The sequence below is a fragment of the Sapajus apella genome, unplaced genomic scaffold (assembly GCF_009761245.1).
Source record: "Sapajus apella isolate SASKATOON/1434 unplaced genomic scaffold, GSC_monkey_1.0 scaffold15, whole genome shotgun sequence".
NCBI lineage: Eukaryota > Metazoa > Chordata > Mammalia > Primates > Cebidae > Sapajus > Sapajus apella.
Window position 1 is genome coordinate 13,247,983 of NW_022436955.1, and position 25,079 is coordinate 13,273,061.

At 36.2% G+C, this 25,079-nt stretch overlaps 1 protein-coding gene across 13 annotated transcripts in view; it reads left to right on the plus strand.

Annotated features, from left to right (window-relative positions):
• The window catches only part of NFAT5 (nuclear factor of activated T cells 5), a 128,455-nt gene that overhangs the window by 62,815 nt on the left and 40,561 nt on the right, over positions 1-25,079 (plus strand). For 5 of the 13 annotated variants that reach the window (XM_032284315.1, XM_032284316.1, XM_032284318.1 and 2 more), the window contains 4 exons: positions 13,296-13,854; positions 19,533-19,725; positions 22,152-22,342; positions 24,079-24,251. In XM_032284315.1, the coding sequence (XP_032140206.1) occupies positions 13,296-13,854; positions 19,533-19,725; positions 22,152-22,342; positions 24,079-24,251 (1,116 nt within the window). Of the gene's footprint in view, positions 1-10,471; positions 13,855-15,405; positions 15,825-19,532; positions 19,726-22,151; positions 22,343-24,078; positions 24,252-25,079 lie in introns of those variants that run through there. The other 8 variants (XM_032284319.1, XM_032284320.1, XM_032284321.1 and 5 more) reach the window with 7 other exon arrangements.

The window sequence follows — 25,079 nt, forward strand, 5'->3', positions numbered from 1 at the left end:
TTTTTGTAGAGATGTCTTGCTGTGTTGCCCAGGCTGGTCTCGAACCCCTGGCCTCAAGCAGTTCCACCTTGGGCCTCCCAAAGCACTGGAGTTACAGGTGTGAGCCACCACGCTGGGCCCTCCTCCTCATTTTTAAGAATTCTGTTTTTGTCCCAGTGGAAAGATAGTTAAGGCTTAGATGTTCACTATATCAATGAATAAAAGCTTTAGAAATATAACCTTTTTGAACCATTTTATAAGTTCTTAATAGTTAAAAGAGAGGCCATGTTCCTAAAACATAAAAGTTATCCAAATGAATTGATGACACTTTTTGGCAAAATAAGGAGTTGATTAAAAAATAAGTACAAATCATGAAAATATTCTTTGTTTTTTGAGTAATCTTATAGTATAGGTTGTACAGAATTAAAATGTAGGTATTATTTAGGAGAACTAAATGAGTTATATCAGAATTTGGGGCATTTGAAAAGATATATTCAGGTTTGGGTTTTGTTTTTTTTTAATAATAGCTTTATTGAGACATAATTTGCATGCTGTATAACCAAATATTTTAAATCTTTGTGTTTATAGTTTTAATCCTTAAATTTACCTAATTTATTTAAAATAGTCTTTCATGGAAGTAAGCAGTAAACGTTAGTCTTCATTTTAAGAAATCAAGTTATTTTCTTCTTCTCTGCTAGACTCAATTTGATTGGCTTCATTTGGGAATGTGACATTGTGTTTATTAGTTTATTTCAAAATATATTTTGCTAAGTGGACTGTTTCGAGTTTCTTTAAAATTTTTAATTCAAATTCTTGAGTTAAACAATGAATTAAACTATATTAAACTATAGGTTTTACAGTCAGAGAATCTTAATGTGTTAATAATTCTTTTTTGCAGTGTTTCATAATACTGATATTTTGCTTTTAGTAATTATATATTAGTACTCTTTCTAGAAGTAACAGTACATTAATACTTCATAGCAGTTTTTAACATGTATAGATAATAGCGGTTTACGAAACTGTTTTTAACATGTGTAGATAATACGTGTTAAAAACTGCTATAAAAACAGTCCTAAAGCACATATAGTTGAAATCTTGGTTAAATAGTTCCACTTGTTGGACCACTGTAGGTTTTTAAGTTCATAACTTAATGTGAAGTGATCCATTTAATAAACTTTTCTTTTGGAAGAGCTTTACTATATAGTGCTTTGAATTCTATGCCATGTCACTTAGTAAATCTCAAGTATGTAACAAGTATTTTCTACAAAATTTCATTGAGTGCTATTTATGCTATAGGAGAAGGCACTGGATATCTAAATTAATGTCCTATAATCAAGCAAGAGTTATGTTTTAATTCACTTCATATCTCTTAATCACCTGAATTAAAATCATAGAAATTTCTAAACCATCCATAACAATAAACTGTACAAAAAAAAATGAGGTGAAGAAAATATGTTACACCTTCCTGTAGGAGACAGCTTTTAAAAAATGAAAATATGTTATCATTTTTAAGTTTCTACCGTGTGGCAGGAATTGTATTAGACAATTTGCATGTCATCATATCACAATCCTAGCCATAAAGTACCTCTCTTCTTTCCTCTACTTAGTTCTTACTCCTTTGCGTTGTGCTTGATGGAATTTGGCATTGTTTTCTATCACTTCAGTTAGGGAAACACAAGATCCTTGACTAGGCAGTGTATAGAATATTGAGTTGAAAAGCCATACCACTTCTCTACAAGTGTCAGGATCTTCAGAAAGCATATCCCATGTACACATATGTGGGCCATGGGATATCTTTCTGGCTCTGTTATTCTGCCTTGTTGACACTTTCTCAGTGGGAACCTGTATTAGTCTGTTTTCATGCTGCTCAAAAAGACATACCTGACAAAGGGAAACAAAAAAGGTTTACTTAAACTTACCATTCACATGGCTAGGGAGGCCTCAGAATCATGGTAGGAGGCAAAAGTCACCTCTTACATGGCAGCAGTGGCGGCAAGAGAAAATGAAGAGGAAGCAAAAGCAGAAACCCCTGATAAACCCATCAGATCTCATGAGACTTATTAACTATCACAGGAATAACATGGAAAAGGCCAGCCCCCACGGTTCAGTTACCTCCCCCCGGGTCCCTCCCAGAACACATGGGAATTCTAGGAGATATAATTCAAGTTGAGATTTGGGTGGGGACACAGCCAAACCACATCACTCTACCCCTGGCCCCTCCAAATACTATGTCCTCACATTTCAAACCTAATCATGCCTTCCCAACAGTTCCCCAAAGTCTTAATTCATTTCAGCATTAACACAAAGTCCACAGTCCAAAGCCTCATCTGAGACAAGGCAGGCTCCTTCTGCCTATGAACCTGTAAAATCAAAAGCAGGCTGGCCAGACACGGTAGCTCACGCCTGTAATCCCAACACTTTGGGAGGCCAAGACAGGCAGATCACGAGGTCAGGAGTTCAAGACCAGCTTGTCCAACATGGTGAAACCCCGTCTCTACTAAAAATACAAAAATTAGCTGGGCGTGGTGGTACATGCCTGTAATCCCGGCTACTCAGGAGTCTGAGGCAGGAGAATTACCTGAACCTGAGAGGTGGAAGTTGCAGTGAGTCTCTTCTACCTCCCAGGTTCAGGCATTTGCAGATCATGCCACTGCACTCTAGCCTGGCGACAGAGTGAGATTTTGTCTAAAAAAAAAAAAAAAAAAAAATCAAAGCAAGCTGGTTACTTCCTAGATACAATGGGAGTACAGGTACTGGGTAAATATAGCTGTACCAAATGGGAGAAATTGGCCAAAATAAAGGGTTTGCAGGGCCCATGCAGTTCCGAAATCCAGTGGGACAGTCAAATTTTAAAGCTCCAAAATTATCTCCTTTGACTCCAGGTCTCACATCCAGGTCATGCTGATGGAAGAGGTGGGTTCCCAGGGTCTTGGGCAGCTCTGCCTCAGTGGCTTTGCCGGGTACAGCCTCCCTTCCAGCTGCTTTCATGGGCTGGTGTTGAGTGTTGGTGGCTTTTCTAGGTGCACAGTACAAGCTGTCAGTGGATCTATCATTCTGGGGTCTGGAGGACAGTGGTCCTCTCCTCACAGATCTCCTAGGCAGTACCCCAGTAGGGACTCTGTGTGGGGGCTCCAACCCCATATTTCCCTCTGCACTGCCCTAGCAGAGGTTCTCCATGAGGGCCCCACCCCTGCAGCAACTTTTGCCTAGGCATCCAGGGGTTTCCATACATCCTCTGAAATCTAGGTGGAGGTTCCTGAATCTCAATTCTTGACTTCTGTTCACCACAGGCTCAACACCACATGGAAGCTGCCAAGGTTTAGGGCTTCCACCCTCTGAAGCCACACCCCGAGCTGTATGTTGGCCCCTTTCAGCCATGGCTGGAGTGGCTGGGATACAGGGCACCAAGTCCCTAGCCTGCACACAGCACAGGGACCCTGGGCCCAGCCCACAAAACCGTTTTTCCCTCCTGGGCCTCCAGGCCTGTGATAGGAGGGGGCTGCCACAAAGGTCTCTGATATCACCTGGAGACATTTTCCTCATGGTCTTGGGGATTAACATGAGCTCCTTGCTACTTATACAGATTTCTCCAGGCAGTTTGATTTTCTCCCCAGAAAATGGGTTTCTTTTTTCTATTGCATAGTCAGGCTACAAATTTTCCAAACTTGTATGCTCTGCTTCCCTTATAAAACTGAATGCCTTTAACAGAACCCAAGTCCCCTAACAAATGCTTTGCTGCTTAGAAATGTCTTCTGCCAGATACCCTAAATCATCTTTCTCAAGTTGAAATTTCCACAGATCTCTAGGGCAGGGCTAAAATGCCACCAGTCTCTTGGCTAAAACATAAGAAGAGTTGCCTTTATCCAGTTTCCAACAAATTCCTTATCTCCATCTGAAACCACCTCAGCATGGACCTTATTGTCCATATCACTATCAGCATTTTGGGCAAAGCCACCCAGCAAGTCTCTAGGAATTTCCACACTTTCTCACATTTTGCTGTCTTTCTGAGCCCTCCAAACTGTTCCAAATTCTGCCTGTTACCTAGTTCAAAAGTCAATTCTACATTTTCAGGTATCTTTTCAGCAGCATCTGACTTCTGGTACCAATTTATTAGTCCATTTTCATGCTGTTGATAAAGACATACCCCATACTGGGAAGAAAAAAGGTTTAATTGGACTTACAGTTCCACATGGCTGAGGAGGCCTCAGAGTCATGGCAGGAGGCGAAAGCCACTTTTTACATGGTGATGTCAAGAGAAGATGAGGAAGAAGCAAAAGGAAACCCCTGATAAACCCATCAGATCTCATGAGACTTATTAACTATCACAAGAATAGCAAGGGAAAGACCAGCCACCATGACTCAGTTACCTCCCCCTGGGCCCCTCCTGCAAGACATGGGAATTCTGGGAAATAAAATTCAAGTTGAGATTTGGGTAGGGACACAGCTGAACCATGTCAGAACCTTTGTATATAAAAGGAACATTGTTAGAGGATGATAGGAAGGATAGGCAGTTTGTGAAGGACTGGTAATTCTGTAAAGTCTGCTGATTGAGAGTTCTTCATAGAATTTTTAAAATGAAATTCTTTAAATTGCATTGGTTAATGATCAAAACTTCTGGTAGAGGCTGGGTGTGGTGGCTCATACCTGTAATCCCAGCACTTTGGGAGGCCGAGGCAGGAAGATCACCTGAGGTAAGGAGTTCGAGACTAGTCTGGCCAACATGGTGAAACCCCGTCTGTACTAAAATTACAAAAATTAGCTGGGTGTAGTGGCAGGCGCCTGTAATCCCAGCTACTTGGGAGGCTGAGGCAGGAGAATCGCTTGAACTTAGGAGATAGAGATTACAGTGAGCCGAGATCAAGCCATTGTACTCCAGCCTGAGCGACAGGGCTAGACTCTCAGACAAAAAAAAAAAAAAACCTGTGGTAGAGCAATTTATTACTTCTGTTTGTATCTAATGTACACTCTACTCCAGACCCAAGTCTAAAACTGATTGATTAAATCAGAAGTTTTTTTTGTTTTATATTTATTTTAATTTTTTTTTTTTTTTTAATGAGATGGAGTCTCACTCTGAACTCCTGACCTCATGGTCCACCCACCTCAGCCTCCCAAAGTGATGGGATTACAGGTGTGAATCACTACACTCGGCCAAATCAGAAGTTTTTAATGACGCTGTAAACTTTTTTTTATTATTGTTTTGGTCATATCTTAAAAAAAGAAATGTAGGGCTGGGTGCAGTGGCTCACGCCTGTAATTGCACTTTGGGAGGCTGAGGCAGGTGGATCACCTGAGGTCAGGAGTTCAAGACCAGTCTAGCCAACATGACGAAACTTATCTCTACTAAAAACTACAAAAAATTAGCCAGGTGTGGTGGTGGGCACCTGTAACCCCACGACTCAGGAGGCTGAGGCAGGAGAATCATTTGAACTCAGGAGGCAGAGGTTGCATTGAGCTGAGATTGTCTCATTGCACTACAGCCTGGGCAACAGAGAGAGACTCCATCTCAAAAAAAAAAGGGGGGGGGGGAAATTGGACTAGAATTGGCAGGGATGCCTTTATTTTTTAATCTAAACTATTATAAAATGTATAGCATATTGAAGTGTCCTTCAGACAACATCCCTTGGAACTGTTTTTCTCTCTTAATTTTTAAGTTTAGTGTTTTTATCTTAAAGTGACATTATCTTTCAGTACTACAGTATTTGTCTCTCTCTCTCTCTCTCTCTTTTTAGCCTCTACTTTCTGGGGTCTTTGGCAGTGTAATAAATGTAACTGTCAGCTAGTATAATTATTTCCTTTTGTGTTTAAATTATTTGGGATAGAAGATTATGTCTGAGTTATAGTCTCTTCATTCATTATTGACAAGTGATGCTATCCAGTAGTACTTAAATCATTAGATGATGGAAAACATCTTTTTCTTCTATTAGGAAAGAATTTTAAAAAGGACTTAAAATGAAATTATTTAATGTATGTATCTAGTACATGTTTTATACACTGTGCTTAGATATTTTGGGTTGAATTTTTGTTTGAATAGAACAAAAAATACATTTAAAACATTGTGCTAAGTTTCAGGCTAAGCATTTTATTTTTTAGGAAGCACTCTTTAGTAAATATATGAGTATATTAATGGTACTCTGATAAGGTAGAAATGATTATTTAAAGAGAATTCACATTAAAAACTGGAGAGTAATTGTTTTATAATATTGGAACCCTGAATGGCAATTTAATGGACTAGAGAAGAAAAAGATGGTCTGCAGTAAATCAGTAACAGACCCTTCAGCTTCAGCAGTAGTGCTCATTATTTTAAAAAATAGAGCCTCTAGGATCAAACATATACAAAGTAGCGTCTATCATTAAAAGAATAAATTGGTATATTTTTTAAGTCAGTGTGGTCTGAAAAATGAAAAGGTTATTTTGCTGCTAAAATAAAGGGCTTTTGTTGTTGTTGTTGTTGTTTTTACCGTGTAAGTGCATTGCTCAGAACATATCTTCTTCCACTCTTTAAAAGTGTTTCGGTAAGGGAACAGCCTGAAAAACAGCTGAAAGAGAGAATTCTGGCTTATGGATTAGATTGCATCTATAAACAGAGCAAATTGGTGAATACGAGTTAACAAAAATTTTTTATAAGAAATTTCCCTACATGCATTCAGAGGTTAATAATTTAATTTTTTGAAGTTTATTTTAAAACATTGCTTATTTTAGCATGTAAACTTTTGTTGGGTGGGAAAACTACAAATGGGAGATTGAAACTGTTTTATTCATGTAAATTAAATGATCAACCCTACAATTTTTTTTTTTTAATAATCTGGATTGCTTATTTTATATGCTGGGATGCTAGTTGTTTTTTATATTAATACACTTAACTTGCATTCTAGCTTCGCCATTCAGAGACAGGCATCGTGTGGTGGGTTGTGTGACAGTGTCTGTCAATAGTGAAGACAAATAGTGCCAGAGACACTTAACCCATCCAATCTCACCCAGGGTATAGGTCGGTCTCGTTTTTCAGACTTCTTCCTAAGTCTTTCCTTCTTTCTTTCTTCCTTTTTTCCTTTCTTACTTTTTTTTTTGTTTGTTTCTAAATAGTGGATTGATACTGATTGAAACTAAACCTTTTTGTAAAGTTTTAAACTTTAATATTATAAGAAGAAGAAAAGTAGAAAATGAAGGTTGGCATGTAAGGTGTTGACAAAGCAGGTTTGCAGCCACTTTGTGTGTTTTAGATATTTCAATCTCTTGGCAACATGAGTGTGTTGGCCTTACAATTTTTTTCTCTGAATAGCTTTCTTCTTTAATCTGAAAATATGTCCTTGTGTCTGGTAGCTTTTATCAGATAAGAATTTTACAGTTGGTCATTGATACCAGTAAGAAAAATACAATGCTTAAGAAGAAATAACTAAGGTTGAACACTATGTGTTTTAGATCAGAAATTGTTTCTGGCCAGGCAAGGTGGCTCACACCTGTAATCCCAGCACTGTGGGAGGCTGTGAGGCGGGCGGTTCAACTGAGGTCAGGAGTTTGAGACCAGCTTGACCAACATGGTGAAACCCCGTCTCTACTAAAAATAAAAAATTAGCCAGGTGTGGTGGTGCATGCCTGTAATCCCCAGCTACTTGGGAGGCTGAGGCAGGAGAATTGCTTGAACCCGGGAGATGGAGGCTACAGTGAGCCAAAATTGCACCGTTGCACTCCAGACCGGGCAACAAGAGCGAAACTCCGTTTCAAAAAAAAAAAAAAAAAAAATGCCAGGTACAGTGGCTCATGCCTGTAATCCCAGCACTTTGGGAGGCTGAGGCGGGTGGGACACAAGGTCAGGAGTTTGAGACCAGCCTGGCCAATATGGTGAAACCCCGTCTTTACGAAAAATACAAAAATTGGCCAGGTGTGGTGGCAGGCGCCTGTAGTCCCAGCTACTCGGGAGGCTGAGGCAGGAGAATTGCTTGAACCTGGGAGGCAGAGGTTTCAGTGAGCTGAGATCATGCCACTGCACTCCAGCCTGGCAACAGAGTGAGGCTCTGTCTCAAAAAAAAAAAAGGGAAAGAAATTGTTTCCAAATATCCTGTGGGTTTTTTAATGATTATTTTCTGAACAGTCAATAATTTATTCCTTCTGTGTCCCACTTTGCGTTCACTGGGCACACTTGCAAAATTTTATGGCTTTTATTAACTCACTTTTTAAGAAAACTCTATTGATTTTGCACAGATGTTGAAAAATTGTAAAAATATATACGTATTCAAATGTTCAGAATCAGATTTTAATCTTGGAAGCTTGGAAGTTAAATGACTTTTCTGTCATGTATTTTAAGTCAGTGAAAGGTATTTCTTTCTTTTGAGGGCTTTGACAAATATTTCTAATTTCAAAGCTTCCTATTAAAAGTTTTGTTAGTTCCATATAAAGTATCATACCTTTTTAATGATGGTAGTTAAAATAATTTCTAGTTGACAAACCTAGAACTGATAGTTCTTTAGTTTAAAATACTGTTTAAATAAGGAGTATATAAAATCTGTATGGATTTCTGTAAATGGTACCATCTAAAATCTTTTTTCCAGGCTGGGCACGGTGCCTCACGCCTGTAATCCCAGCACTTTGGGAGGCTGAGATGGGAGGACCGCTTGAGCCCAGGAGTTCAAAATCAGCCTGCGCAACATGGTGAAACCCTGTCTCTACAAAAAAATAACAAAAATTAGCCAGGTGTGGCAGTGCACACATGTAGTCCTAGCTATTCAGGAGGCTGAGGTGGGATGATCACTTGATCCTGGGAGGTTGAGGCTGCAGTGAGTTGTGATTATGCCTCTGCACTTCACCCTGAGTGACAGAGCAAGACTGTCTAAAAAAAAAAAGAAAGAAAGAAAAAATAAATTTGAAAATAAAATCGTTTTTCATTTTTTATTGAATTGCAGATTCTGGGATATCCATATTCCACGTAGATATTATTTAATATCTGCCAATCTTTAAATATCAACTACTTTTGAGCGTTTGTAGTGAACCTTAGTGTTTCCATCAATATACACAATTCAAGTTCACCATCATTACTGACATTTGGTCTGATAATTGGCTACTGCTAATAGTGGCATATAGACTTAAATACAGGGTACTTTACATATGACACTTACCTTCCCTTTTAAATTTTAAAATTATTCTATTTAAAATAATCTGACATAAATTTCTATTAGTAAATTATAGGATGATCTGTATTTCCTTTGTTGTGCTTTCTGTGGTCACAGAAAATGCTGTAGAACAAATAAAATTATTCTATATAAATTAGACTATAGGTTCAACGATATTTCCTTCATAAAAGAAAAGAAAATGAATAAAATATATTCACATGGCCATGTGCCATGGCTCACGCCTGTAATCTCAGCTCTTTGGGAGTCTGAGGCAGAAGAATCACTTGAAACCTGGGAGGCAGAGGTTGCAGTGAGCTGAGATCACGCCACTGCACTCCAGCCTGGGTGACAGAGCAAGACTCCCTCTCAAAAAAAAAGAATATATAGATGGGGCAGGATTGCATTTAACAGTTTAGTTCTACAGATGTCAAGCTGTTTTTTTGGTATTTTATTTAGTGATACAGTGACTGAAAGATCTTTATAGATATATTGAGTCCCAGGAAGATTTGTTAGCATTTTCTGGGAATGCTTGGAAATGACAAATTAGTGTTAGACGTTTAAAATCTTCTGATATCATTATTTTAGGTATTTATATTTTAATAGGATATTAAAGATTTTTTTCATGGTAAATTTATGGATGTATAAGTAGGTAATTTGGCTTATTTACAGTTTAAGGAAATAAAATTACTACAGTACTCTCTGTAGAGATAGCAAATAGTTATGTCTAAACTCTTAGTATTTCCCTTGTATTAAATAATGTTATCATAGTAATGTATATTCTGAGTACTCTTTTATTCTTCAACCTACATTTATTTGTAAGCTTAACTTTAACTCAAAATACATATCAAATTTTTGACTCCCCATAACTCAATTTAATAAATTTGAACTTCATTACATGCTGGGCACTGTGGTAGGTGTTGGGAGGATCTGAGATGAGAAAGATACTGTTGCTGCTTTCGAGGTGCTCACAGTTCATACCCTCCACTTTACTACCTCACCTGGCATTATTAATGCACTCAGATCTCTTGCTAATCAGAATGTAACATTTTGATATGAAAGATTTTATACATCATCAGAGCCATGTCAGAATAAAAAATTTTTTTAAAAAAGAAAGATTTTATACATCATTGTAATTGTCAGAATATCAGTAATACCATTGTAAAGAGTTTTAGGCTGGATGTGGTGGCTCATGCTTGTAATCCCAGCACTTTAGGAGGCCAAAGCAGGAGGATTGCTGGAGCCCAAGAATTCGAACCCAGCCTGGGCAACATGAAAAAATCCTGTCTCTACAAATAATTTAAAAAGTAGCCTGGCATGGTGTTGTGCGCCTGTAGTCTCTGCTACTTGGGAAGCTGAGGCAGGAGGATTTCTTGAGCCCAAGAGGTTGAGGCTGCAGTGAGCCGTGATCGTGCCACTGCACTGTAGCTTGAGCAACAGAGCTTAAAAAAAAAAAAAGAGTTTTATAGTTTTACAAAAATTATCTCCTTTGTCTTAAAATGAGTAGAATCTTTGCAATTTGGGGGCCAAACCAAACTGAGGTATACTTTAAAAAGTAATATTATTTTTCAATTAAAAGATACTTACTTTCTACTCTGACAGAGTTAATATTTTCAGTGTCAGAGTTTTGTGCTAATTAACTTTTTCTTTAATAAGTATACCCAGGAAATGGCAGGAAATGCAAGAATCATGTGTTAGCTGTCCAAGGAAAATGTATAGAATATTTAAATTTACATAGGGTATGATATCACAGTTTGGCATACTTGTCCCAGAACACACACTTATGTATGACTTTTAAGTCATTTGGGTTTTATAATCATTATGGCTTTGATAAGGTTTGCAAGATAAAAATTTTACCTCAGAGAATAAGACAAGGTTACATTGTGCATATTAAATTCATAAATATCATATAAGTTGCTTTTGGGTTCATGATTGCTTTTCACCTGTACTTTCCATCTGTCATGAACAGGGATCCCTGAGATGTTCATACTCTGCATTCTCATGTGCATGATCCTTAGATTTAAGAAGGGTGAGTGGGAGAAAGCTGCTTTATGGAAATATAAGTTCACAGCATTCATGTATTTTGTGTTCCACTGCAAATATTGCATGCTGCATACTTGTATGCTGCATACTTGTATTTCTCTGAAAATGAAGAACAGGCTTACACACACAAAAAAATTTAGTTTCGTTTTTGCCAATAGTTGGAACAGATGGAGGAATGTTAGATATAATACCTTTTCTATTTTTTCTAAAATGAATTCTGTAGTATTTTTCAAAAGACAAGGAAAAAATTTATATTTAAACTCAAAGTGGCTACAAATCAGCTCCTAAACTGTCACTGGCATTAGCATATAGATTTTGTAGTTTTTACAAATCTTTTACAGTATTTATTTACTAAGAAAACATTGCATTAATGCATGTTACAAAATTGATAAGTTTTCCTTCAAAGTGGAATGCAGTTTAAAGTGACTGAATTTTCTAATTTCAGCTACTGCATTTGACAAGGATACATACTGGAAAATGGAACTGGTATCATCTAATTTCTTTAGGCTCTTTCACTTATGGTAGTTGGAAAAAATCTTTCCATGTCAGATTATGTAGATCATATTATTGATGACTAATATTAATTACTGTGCTCTTTAGCCTTGACAGCAATGAAGAATTCTGGGTGGATATAGTTCATTGAAATAATTTAGGTGTATTTTAAATACATGTTTTCAATTAAAAAAACAGATCTTTGGCACTTGGCTTTTAATTATCTAAACATTGACATTCTTACATTGTACTCTTTATCATTGATATGAATGTTGCAATTCCATTAACTGCACATCACAATTTTAGCATATACTTTAAAACAGTGGCATAGTTGGCTGTAGATACAAATTAATTTTAGATTGAAATGTATCTTTGTCACATGTTACCTATTTTTATTTTTGTGTGTGCATATGATGACAAACCTTTCCATATTGAGAATAAGATAAAATGATATCTAAAATGTTAGTCATGAAACTTTCAACCTTAGCAATTAATGTGCCTCTGAGGTTATGCTGTTAAGGGCTAAAGTAGTAGTATTTTCAGTGAGCTATTCTGCCAGTTGCCACACGTGCTGAAAAGATCTATGTAAATCTTTTTTTGCTAGGCATAGTAGATAAATGGTTTTATAAAAAAAAATATTTTTATAGGAATTAATTCTGATGCTCTCCAGAGATTTTTATGCTTACCTATTTTTTTTGTTAGACTTCAGCCAATAAATTTACCATTGTTCTTACATTGGAAAATTCCCTGACTAGTAACAATCAACCAGGCCCTTTAAAAAGAGAGAAAATAGACAGCTGTAACCAATTGTTGAGCATGTAATCAATCACTTTATAAGAGAAATCCATCCATTAATCTGTTCTTCCTTTGCTTTTTATTCTGTCATAAAGGATGGGTTTATTTTAGAGCTTATGGTTTTGAACTACCACTTCCAGCTTCTGGAGACACAATGATTAACTTGCTTATCTTCTACAACCCAGCATGTTCCAAATCAAACCTTTTTCATCTTGTTTCTTCTAGATTTTACAACCAATTATAGTGACAATACCAGTTCCATTTTGCCTCCAATTCAGTTGATTATATATTTTTTCTATTTATTTCTCATTTTATAATTGATATCTGCAATAATCAGCAGCTCTTTTCTCATTTATTTTCTCATATTTTTATTCCAGGATTTGCCTCTGAAGCAGGGAGTGTCTGCATTAAAAATGACCTGTAGTTCTCTGCTTCATAGGTTAGAAACTTATTTTAATATTTTGTGGCTAAGCACAGTCCCACTTTTCAAATTCTATAATGAATTATTTAATTGGCATTGAATGTGGACCACAAGAATATATTTCATATTGGGGTTTTCTTTATTACTTTAAATGATTAAAATTCAATAGGATGTCCGGCTGAGGCAATAAAAGCTTTATTTTTGCTTTACAGCTTAAAACATTAAATTAGATTTTTAAAATCTATTGATTGTAACACAAGTTAAATAATGCTATTTGGGCATTTTTAAAAATTGCATTTCTTAGGCCTTATATTGCTTGAAGCATTTATATTCTAAAACGTAACCAAATTCCGACTATTCATTTTGGGGAAAAACAATCAGTTCGCAAATCACATTTTCAATGGGACTGCTAGCCAGCATAGGTGAAAACATGTATAGTGTATTTACTCTTGAATTGTACACTGCAGATGCTTCTTCAGCTCCCTCCTCTTCCTCCATGGGCGGTGCTTGCAGCTCCTTTACCACCTCTTCCAGCCCTACCATTTATTCTACCTCAGTCACCGACAGCAAGGCTATGCAAGTGGAGAGCTGCTCCTCAGCCTTGGGGGTAAGTAACAGAGGGGTAAGTGAAAAGCAGTTAACCAGTAACACAGTTCAGCAGCATCCATCAACACCGAAGAGGCACACAGTCTTGTACATCTCACCACCACCTGAGGACTTGCTGGATAACAGTCGGATGTCCTGCCAGGATGAGGGGTGTGGATTGGAATCTGAGCAGAGCTGCAGTATGTGGATGGAGGATTCCCCCTCCAACTTCAGTAACATGAGCACCAGTTCCTACAATGATAACACTGAGGTACCTCGTAAATCACGAAAACGAAATCCAAAGCAGAGGCCGGGGGTCAAACGACGAGATTGTGAAGAATCTAATATGGATATATTTGATGCCGACAGTGCCAAAGCACCTCACTATGTGCTTTCTCAGCTTACCACGGACAACAAAGGCAACTCAAAAGCAGGAAATGGGTTGGTATTCACATTTTTTAAAATTCTATCACCATTATGCAAAACAAAAAAAAATTCCCAATTTTTCTTAATTGCTCCGCTCAAGTTTGCATATAAAGCAACAGTGCTAATTTTATCATTGAAATACATGAACATTTTAACTTAAAATTACCAACTTTTAGTAGATAGAAAATAAAATAATCATCTTATTATGGGGTAGTTAGGTAATAGAAAATGAAAATAATCTGTTTTGAAATAACTTAAATTTCAAATGAATTTATATTTTAAAAGGACTTAAAAATATTTTTACTCATAAAATAACTAGCATTGTAATGACTCTAGCCAAAATAACTCAGATGGTCACTAAGAGCTGTGTTCCCTTTCACGTTGTGTCCTCATATAGTTTACATCTTTTTAGAGGATTTTAGACTTAGTTTTTTTCTCTTTGATGGATGACAAGAGAAAACTAAATTGATAGTTTGATTCTCATCATTTAGATTCATGTATTGTAAGCTTTTTTCCTTTGATACTAATGCATTGGATTCAAGACTTTTTTTTAATCACTAATTTTTTTTTCTGTGATTCTGGGTTACTTACTGAGAGGGTGATGAAACAGGATCATGGTACATGTTTGAGTTTTCTTTCATCTCTGCCAGTTCATACTACCTACTAATACGGTTCAATAGCTATGTTACAGAAAATTCACTGCTGTAATGCAGATTAATATGACTTATTTTTAATTCCTTTAGTAGTTTTATTGTAATATTTAATTGCTAGACTTTTAAATTCAATTTGTCTATAGTACATTCAAAATTATTTGTTAAAATTTAACTAACTAGGACCCAGGATCTCCTACAATTTCAATTTTACACAAAAGTGGTCAAGATGCTTTAGATTGGTTTACTACTTGATGACATCACTGATCTTTTTTTCGTTAAAAATCCAGTTTAATATTATAGAGAATATTCTTAATGTATGTTAAACTTGCCGTTAAGCATTCCTTCAGTACATTTTTAAAAGTAATATCTACACTTTAAGCAATAATTATTCTACACTGCTGCTTTATCGCTTTTGGGGTGATGTAGTTAAATGAAAATAATATTTAAATGCTTTTTAGTTTTAGAAAGTCCAGATTAGTAAATTACCTAAAAGAAAATAAGATAAACTCTTTCCTAAAATGTTGCCGGTTAATAGAGTCAAGAATTTCAGAACATAATATTTGTAAAAATATTATTTATAAAATAAGACTGAGAGGCCGGGTGCGGTGGCTCAAGCCTGTAATCCCAGCACTTTGGGAGGCCGAGGCGGGTGGATCACGAGGTCAAGAGATCGAGACCATCCTGGTCAACATGGTGAAACCCCGTCTCTACTAAAAATACAAAAAATCAGCTGGGCATGGTGGCGCGTGCCTGTAATCCCAGCTACTCAGGAGGCTGAGGCAGGAGAATTGCCTGAGCCCAGGAGGCGGAGGTTGCGGTGAGCTGAGATCGCACCATTGCACTCCAGCCTGGGTAACAAGAGCGAGACTCCATCTCAAAAAAATAAATAAATAAATAATAAAATAAAATAAAATAAGACTGAAACATAATGAACACAGCACATTAAATAAGTAACTGTGATAGCACAGATCTAAAAGGTTCATGAATATCATTTAATTACATATGTGTGTTTATTTGGGCTTTAGTAGAGAAAGACTTTAAAGTTCCAGAAGACAGATTTTCATTTTTATATCAAAATCAATGTTGAAGATTCAAATTAAGAGAAAATACAATTTTTACTTATGGCCAGTAAACACAGTGATTTGCAGTTGCTAATTAAAGAAATATCTTGACCTTCATCTTTTCTGCTTCTACTTTTGTGTGATAGCTGTATCTTAGAAATGATTTGAGGTTACCCAGGGAATGTATAATGACACTGGTCAAGACAAACTTTCATGAAATAATTCATGGAGCAGAAACTCCATCAAGCAGAAGAAATGTCCAGCTTCTTAGGTAATGAAAAAAATATTTGAAACTAGTATATGGAAATGATGGAAGAAGTTTAAAATTGGAATTTATAAGAACTATATTGAGGAAAGGATGAAACCATACCTAAATATAGAAAAATAGGCCTTAAAAATAACTTCAGAGCATCTCAAGCTAAAAGCCTGTGTTCTTCAACAATAAAAAAAAAATCTTAAAATGTTTTGAGAGATAAGAATATATAGCCTTAGATCAAACATGCCGTAAAATTATAATTTATATCATACTGAGTATTTAGAAAATGTACTTTCAAATATATTGTATACAGCAGTTTATTGATCTTCAAAATACCACATAGAAATTTGATAGCTTGTGGATGAAAATAGCATTTTTAAATGATGAAAATGTTAGAGTTTATTAAGAAAATAAAATCTTTTTTTTTAAAGAAAGCTTCATATTTTGAATATTCCTAGCCATATCATTCTTAAATGTCTCAACTAAATGTCCTAAGAATCACTTGCCCCATGTCTCTTCTAGATATTACTGCAAGTTAAGATACGATGTCATCTGGATGTGAAACCTACTTCAGGCTTTTTGTAGTGAAAATTATTTTTTTTTACATAGGCCACCAGAAGGATTATGCAGCACAAATAAATTAGAATGTCATTTAAGACTTCTGAATAGAATATGCCATGATGGTGGATTTTCCTTTTTACTTGCCATTTGGAAGTAAAATCCCATGTAACTGACTGCTACTTTATTTTTTCTTAAGCCATCATTCCTTAAAAATTAGTAACTACTACTTTTTGAAGCATTAGTTCATGTTTTCATAGTTTTACATGTCTGTACATCTCAATATGTATGTATTCCATTTTACATTTAAATTTAGAGAATAAAGATAGTTTTAAGGACTTCTAAAGTAGCATTTTAGAAATTGCTTAATTACATATGATATTCTTCTTTAAGCCATGTGTATACTCACTCACCCAAATGAGATAATTTGTTCTGCTAGACTAGTAAAACTCATTTTCATTTATTTGCCCTTATAAATATTAGCTTGACTAGCGTAAGTGGGTATAAAAACATGTCTTGCCAAGTTAATCAATATGCTCTATGAATTTTTCCTATATTTCAAACTAAAATTTTCCCTTTTCTATTATAAAATTAATAGAAATGAATTACAAATATTTGAAAAATGCAAGAAAACACATCATCTATTCACTCAGTAAACCTGCTGTTATCATTTTGCAGTATTTTCTTTGTTCCCTTTGTATGTATATTTGGGGAATATTTCTACATAGTTTCAATACATGAATATTTTTACTTTGATTTTAAAATTAGCATAAAACAGAATATCATAGACTTTCATGTGTGAGGAATTGCACACTAGTTAGACAAAATGTTTGAATCTGTAGCCAGTATGATGGGAAGAACAACAGGGTTTATTGCCCATTGTTCCAGCTTCAACTCGATAGTTATATTCATAGAATTTATTTTTCCAGGCCCTTTTTAAATGACTTGCACAGGTAATCTTTGACTGACTTATGTCAAACTTACGTGAATGGTATTTCTTGTCCACTTAGGACCTTTCTTATCTTAGGTCTCAGGTCCTTCTCACCTTACTATTACAGAAACTCCTTTTTTCCTCTGCTTTCCTTTTTTTGTCCCTTTTTTCTTCTTACTTGCCTTCATTAACAAACATTTCTTCAGCACCTGTTATGTTTCAGGAACTGTGCAAGGTTCGGGGAATATGAAGAGGGTTAAGCACAGTACTTGGCTTGAGAACTTTTCCTCTTATCTATCAGTCTTACTGAATACCTGTGCTAGTTTTTCATTCCTTCCTTCTGCCATTCTTCTGGCCCTTTTCCTAGCAAAGGATTCAACCTACTCCCCATTTCCATTGAAGATACTACCTTTCCTCACTTTGTTCTTGATGATTGAGGCAGTAACTCGGTTACAGCTGGAGGAGTAAACATCAGAGCCAGGTCTAAGGCTGCTTAGCTCCTCTGTGTTTGAAGTCATAATATTCCTTCTGGGATCTGGTTGTTTTTAGAGGAGATTTTTGTCCACAGTCACCTGGCTCTTGGATCTTCAGTGTGAGTCAAAACTTAGGACTAGGAGAGTCAGTGAAAGCTATGGCCCTGACTTTATTTAAAAACATATATGAACTTTTTTTTTTTTTTTTTTTTTTTGAGACGGAGTTTCGCTCTTGTTGCCCAGGCTGGAGTGCAATGGTGTGATCTTGGCTCACTGCAACCTCCGCCTTGTGGGTACAAGTGATTCTCCTGCCTCAGCCTCCCGAGTAGCTGGGATTACAGGTGCCTGGCACCACACCCAGCTAATTTTGTGTATGTTTAGTAGAGATGGGGTTTCACCATGTTGGCCAGGGTGATCTCAAACTCTTGACCTCAGGTGATCCACCTGCCTTGGACCCCCAAAGTGCTGAAATTACAGACGTGAGCCACCACACCATTGCTCAAAAGGAAAGATAACTAGCAATATTATTTTCTATTTATGTTTATTATGTATTTGCAGTGCTTTAACTATTTTACAGATTAAATGTGTTTGCCTGAAGTCAAAGCCACCATTTGGGATACTGTTTTTCTTTGTACATATACTCTACATAGCAAATGCATTATAAATAAATGTTAGAAATATAACTTAAAAAAATAAGGGCCAGGCACAGTGGCTCACGCTTGTAATGCAGCACTTTGGGAGGCTGAGGCAGGCAGATCAGCTGAGGTCAGGAGTTCGAGACCAGCCCGGACAACATGGTGAAACCCCCGTCTCTAACAAAAACACAAAAATTAGCTGGGCGTGGTGGCGTGCACCTGTAATGCCAGGTACTTGGGAGGCTGAGGAGGAGAATCACTTGAACCCAGCAGGTGGAGGTTGCTGTGAGCCGAGATTATACCACTGCACTCCAGCCTGGGTGACAGAGCGAAACTCCATCTCAAAAAAAGTAAAAGGTATAATGCTGGTGTTGTAAAACCCAGGTTGTAAAATTTTTATTGAGGGCTTTAATTACTTAACTAATCACAAATAAAAATAATCTGAAAAATCACACTTCTAGAAAAGATTGTTTAGAATAAAGCTAATTTCCCAATAAAAATTCAATCACTAATCTTTTATTATAATTTCTTCACTTTGATTTACTCAGAAGGATACCCAAAAGAATGTTACATATACCTTCATGTGGTTTGTAGGCCATTTTTTATGGGGGCATGTAGGGGTTTTTGGGCTTGTTTTTTGTTTTTGCTACCCTCTTTTTTTCTTTCTTTTTTTTTTTGCTTTGCAATTAAAAAATAACAGTAGGTAATCTTATAGCTTTATATAGAATTTGGAATTTATATATGGAATGCATACATGGAATTTTTAAATCTTATTTTGACTGAAGTGCAATGTGAAAGGCCATAGTGACATTAACTATTCTTTGCTGTTATTCTCAGTTTATTGCACTCAATCTTTCTCCCTTCCTCCTACTACTTATATACATTCGTTTTCTGTCAAACTTACTTTCTCTTATTTTTGTACCATATAATAAACTTTTAATAAAACGTTTGAAGATACTTTGCTTATGTATCTTCCTTTAGGCAATATTTTATTTTTCCAGTAAGTTAAATAGTTGTTTTTACTATTATTGCCAGTTCTGTTTCTTCCTTTGTCTTAAATGACTTTTTATCTTTTATCAAAAAACTCTTTTTGATACTTTCTTCATGTTGTGCTCTGATTTCTCAGAACATTGGAAAACCAAAAAGGAACTGGAGTAAAGAAGAGCCCTATGTTGTGTGGACAATATCCTGTTAAAAGTGAGGGAAAGGAGCTGAAGATAGTTGTACAACCTGAGACACAGCACCGAGCTCGGTACCTTACTGAGGGCAGCCGAGGCTCAGTAAAAGACAGAACACAGCAAGGCTTTCCTACAGTAAAGGTATTTACTTTGTCATCTGAATTTTAGTTAAAATGTAAAGGGAAATGAGAATATGTCCTGAAAAGTAAAGTATTTTCAATCATGAATTTTCCTCCTTCATATTTGATATTTGAATTAGAATCATCCAAAACTTTATATTTAGAAAGAATTTTTTTTTTTTTTTTTTTTAGACAGAATCTCACCCTGTTGCCCAGGCTGGGGTGCAGTGATGCGATCTCAGCTCTCTGCAGCCTCTGCCTTCCAGGTGCAGGCAATTATTAAGCCTCAGCTACCAGAGTATCTGGGAGTGTGCCACCAGGCCCAGCTAATTTTTGTATTTTTAGTAGAGGCAGGATTTCACCATGTTGGCCACACTGGTCTCAAACTCCTGATCTCAAGTGATTTGCTTGACTTGGAGGAAGAAATATTAAGGTGAATTCAAAGAAATATAGTAGAAATTATTAAGAACTTTGAAAATAAGGTTTTTGAGATGATTATTGTAATCAGGACTATTGGACTGAGGAATTGGTTTTAAATCTTCAGTTTAAGAAATAGAATATCAAAAAAAAAAAAAGAAATAGAATATCATTTGTATATACTGAAGTACGGGGGAAAGAAGAAAATGAGAAAAAAAAAAGGGATATCAATTGAGTCTTAATTTTTTTAAAGGTTGAGACTAAAAGTTAAAAGAGACTTAAGTGTTAGCACCTAGGATATCTTGTTATAAAGAATATTTGTCTTTGAAGACAAGCCTCAGAAAAATGGGGGAATAGGGAGAGGACTTAACAAGTGTTCCTACCCTTTGCAAAATACTAAACAGGGAGGAATTTTGGCTAATTACATGATAGATTCTTATTAAATACAGTTTGTATAAATATATTAGTTGAACAGTATTTTAAGTTTGGAGCAGAGTTGGACTGCCTTTCATTTTATACTTGAATGAAATTATGATTGAAACTCTGAATTGGGAAACGTGTCTGCCACCATTTATAAGGTTGATTAATAGTCACATGTACAATATCATGTCTACCCCTTTTCCTAGCTACTACCTTAACCCACACCCAATCCTTCAAACCCAGGACAGGTAATAAGCAGTGAAAAACTTATGTTATGCTTTGTGTAAATATTTGTCTAGCCAGATATTTTGGTAGTTTGGTCATTATGTTTAACTGAATTGCCCTGACTTTTAAGTTATGTTTTGTCTAGTTCGAAGTATTGTTAGATTAATTGCTTTACTATGATAGGGAATGAATTGACCTTAAAAGTTTATCTGTAGCCGGGCATGGTGGTGCATGCCTGTAATCCCAGCTACTTGGGAGGCTGAGGCAGGAGAATCACTTGAACCCGGGAGGCGGAGTTTTCGGTGAGCTGAGATCACACCATTGCACTCCAGCCTGGGCAACAAAAGCCTAACTCCATCTCAAAAAAAGAAAAAAAAAGTTTGTTTAGTCATTCATTCAACAAATACTGCACTCCTAGACAAGAAAAAAAATCTCCTAGTTGGCTGCTGCTATGATAAAAAACAAAACAAACAAAAAAACCAAATACTGCACTCCTCTATGTGCCAGACACTGTTCATCTAGGTTCTGCTGACCAGCAAATTGACTAGTTTGCTTATTATCCTCATTATACCATTTTACAGAGATAGGACTGTACTGGAATAGAAAAGATGTGTCAGTTTTTTAAGCACGTGGTATGCATTGTACAATTTACTTTGTAATTTTCTGCCTTCTCTATTAGTTTCAATGTTTATAAATCTTATCAAGAATCAGGATTGGAAACACTTGTTCCCAAGTGCTGTTTTAAATATTTATTTATTTTTCAGCATACAAACTATAATTTAATTTATGAAGGCTTGCTAGTGACCTGTAATCATCCATAGATCCTACTTTGAACTAGCAGCCTCTCGGACCATAATATTTTGGCCCAGGATTTAATGGTGTTATATGTATGTATCTAGTCCATGAAAATGAGCTTAATTTCCCTGTTACTCATATAGCTGCACTTGTACTTCTCTACTCAAGTAGCTTTAGTTAGAATAAAAATTTGGTATATGTACTCTCATTTCATAATGATGATGATGCCACCAACACAGGTTTGTAAGTTTTTTCATTAGTTATGATGGTAAGTCCTGAGTAACCCAAATGCTGCCCAAAGTGCTGTGCATTCATTCTCATCTGGTTGTACAAATAAATTATAAATGATAATTTATCATCTAACATCTAAATTTATAATTTAAGTATAGTTATTACAGAATTAAAACCATGACTTCAGGAATTTAACCAACTCTTTTGTGAAAATGTTTTACCTCTATTTTTCTGGAATATTTAAATGTTTTTAAATGTAACCCAGTTACAAGTAGAGGATTTGGTCTTAAATATTTGATTTTATAATTAGATTATTTGTAATGCCAATTAGTGTTTCTGCTGCATGTTTTCTGATTTCAGCTGGAAGGCCACAATGAACCTGTAGTGTTGCAGGTGTTTGTGGGCAACGACTCTGGACGAGTGAAACCACATGGATTTTATCAGGCCTGCAGGGTAACTGGACGAAATACAACTCCTTGCAAAGAAGTGGACATTGAAGGCACTACTGTTATAGAAGTTGGCCTTGATCCTAGCAACAACATGACACTGGCGTAAGTACTTAGTAATAATTTTTTCATTATATGTTACATTCTTGTGTTAGGCAGGAGAATTGTTCAGTTTCTAATGTACAAAAGATTTTTGGTATTTTATTAAAATGTTTTAAATAATTATGAATAAAAAAAGACATTACTTCAGACTGCTAATGGGTTAAAATTAACTGTTTTACCCTTTGCTAAATAATTCCCATGGTTGGGCCGGGTGCAGTGGTTCATGCCTATAATCCCAGCACTTTGGGAGTCTGAGGTGGGTGGATCATCTGAGATCAGAAGTTCAAGGGCAGCCTGGCCAACATGGCGAAACCTTGTCTCTACTACAAATACAAAAATTAGCTGGGCATGGTGGCACGTACCTATAATCCCAGCTACTCAGGCAGCTGAGGCAGGAGAATTGCTTTGAACCCAGGAGGTGGAGGTTGCATTGAGCTAAGATCAGGTCATTGAACTCCAGCCTGGGCAACAAGAGTGAAACTGTGTCTCAAAAAAAAAAAAAAAAGAATTGAATGCACAGGGTAATAAATAGCTAAAAACATGCCCTTTAAAAACAAACTTCCTGCCAGGCACAGTGGCTCATGCGTATAATCCCACCACTTTAGGAGGCCAAGGTGGGCAGATCACTTGACCAGGAGTTCAAGACCACCCTGGGCAACATAGTGAGACTCTAGCTCTACTAAAAATACAAAAATTAGCTGGGGTGATGGTGCATGCCTGTAATCCCAGCTAATTGGGAGGCTGAGACATGAGAATTATTTACACCCAGGAGGCAGAGGTTGCAGTGAGCTGAGATTACGCCACTGCACTCCAGCCTGGGTGACAGAGCGAAACTCTGACTCACAAAAATAAAATAAAATGTAAATAAATAAAAACCAACTTCCCAGAAATAACTACTATTTTAATGTTTATCTTCATAGTCTTTTTTAAACACAATTGAGAAAGTACTGTACCCATTGTCTTATAATCTGCTTTTTACTTAACATATCATGAGCATTTTTCACATATCATTCAATGTGATAATGTACTTTTTAGTGGCTGTCTAGTATTCCATCCTTCTGGAGGCATCTACTAATTTTAAAAGTAAAGTCCATTTTCTCTATTTTCTGAATTAGCTCTGTAAAGAAAGAGATTAAATGTATTAAAAAAAAAAAAAAAGGTCCCTGGCTAGGTGTGGTGGTGACTCATGCCTATAATCCCAACACTTTGGGAGTTTAAGGCAGGCAGATCACTTGAGGACAGGAGTTCAAGACCATCCTGGCCAACATGGTATAAGCCCATCTGTACTAAAAATACAAAAAATTAGCTGAGCATGGTGGCGGGCGCCTATAATCCCAGCTATTTGGGAGGCTGAGGCAGGAGAATCCCTTGAACCCAGGAGACAGAGGTTGCAGTGAGCCGAGATCATGCCATTACACTCTAGCCTGGGTGAGACTCCATCTCAAAAAAAAAAAAAAAAAGATGTCTTATAAGCCATTATTTATGTTCAGATTTTAAAATGGTGATTTTAATTTTTTTTGCTTCATCTTTATTATTATAAACAAAAGATTGACAGTATTAGGAACAATGAATGTTTAGAATTTACCCTTGGTACTTTTTGAACTTGGAACTTTGTGACTTTATTACATATTCACAGAATTAATAGATAAGCAAAATTTTTAAAAACACACTTGTTGTTTAAGAACATTATACTATTTGTATAACAAAATGTCCCTTTATATATATATTTTTTGTATTAGGGTGGACTGTGTAGGGATATTGAAATTGAGGAATGCTGATGTTGAAGCCAGAATAGGAATTGCTGGTTCCAAGAAGAAAAGCACTCGTGCCAGATTGGTTTTTCGAGTTAATATCACGAGGAAAGACGGCTCCACTTTGACACTGCAAACACCCTCTTCTCCAATTTTGTGTAGTAAGTAAGAAGATGTAGAGATATTAAACATATGGAGTTCCTTTCATTTTCTGTTAATCTTTTAGACATCTCTAAATTTTAGATAATTTCACATACTCCAGCTTGTGATCATGCAAAATTTGAAATATTTTAAAAACGGTAGTCAGATTTTCTGTACTAAACTAGTGGTGAATAATTGGGATACAATTCAAAAGGTGTGGAGCATTTTGTAGTTTCCTATTATCGTAACATACTGATAGAAAAAGTAATTTGGGCCAGGCACGGTGGCTGCCACCTGTAATACCAGAACTTTTGGAGGCCAAGGTGGAAGGATCACTTCAGCCCAGGAGTTTAAGACCAGCCTCGGTAATGTAGTGAAAACCCTGTCTCTACAAAATAAAAAATATATATATTATAATAATTAGTTGGGTGTGATGGCTTGTGCCTGTACTTTCAGCTACTTGAGAAGATGAGGCAAGAGGATCACTTGAGCCCTAGGAGGTCAAGGCTACAGTGAGCCTTGACCATGCCACTACATTCCAGCCTGGGTGTCAGACTAAGACCGTCTCAAGAAAAAAAAAAAAAAAGTATTTGAGCAGGTTTCATTTGAGCAGTTTTCAGAAGTAAATTACAAAGCCAAAGCATTTTCCAGGTATCTTCACTGTGTGGTAAATTGCTATGGTTCTAACTCTGTTTTGTGTTAGAACATGAGTAAGGTAAGCAGAACTTTGCAAATAACAACATGTCAGATGTTTCGATTACGAATTATAATACTATAGTATAATGTCGGGGGTGGAAAATGAAATTCTTATCACTAACCTTGGCATGTACAGAAAATGATGTGTTCGT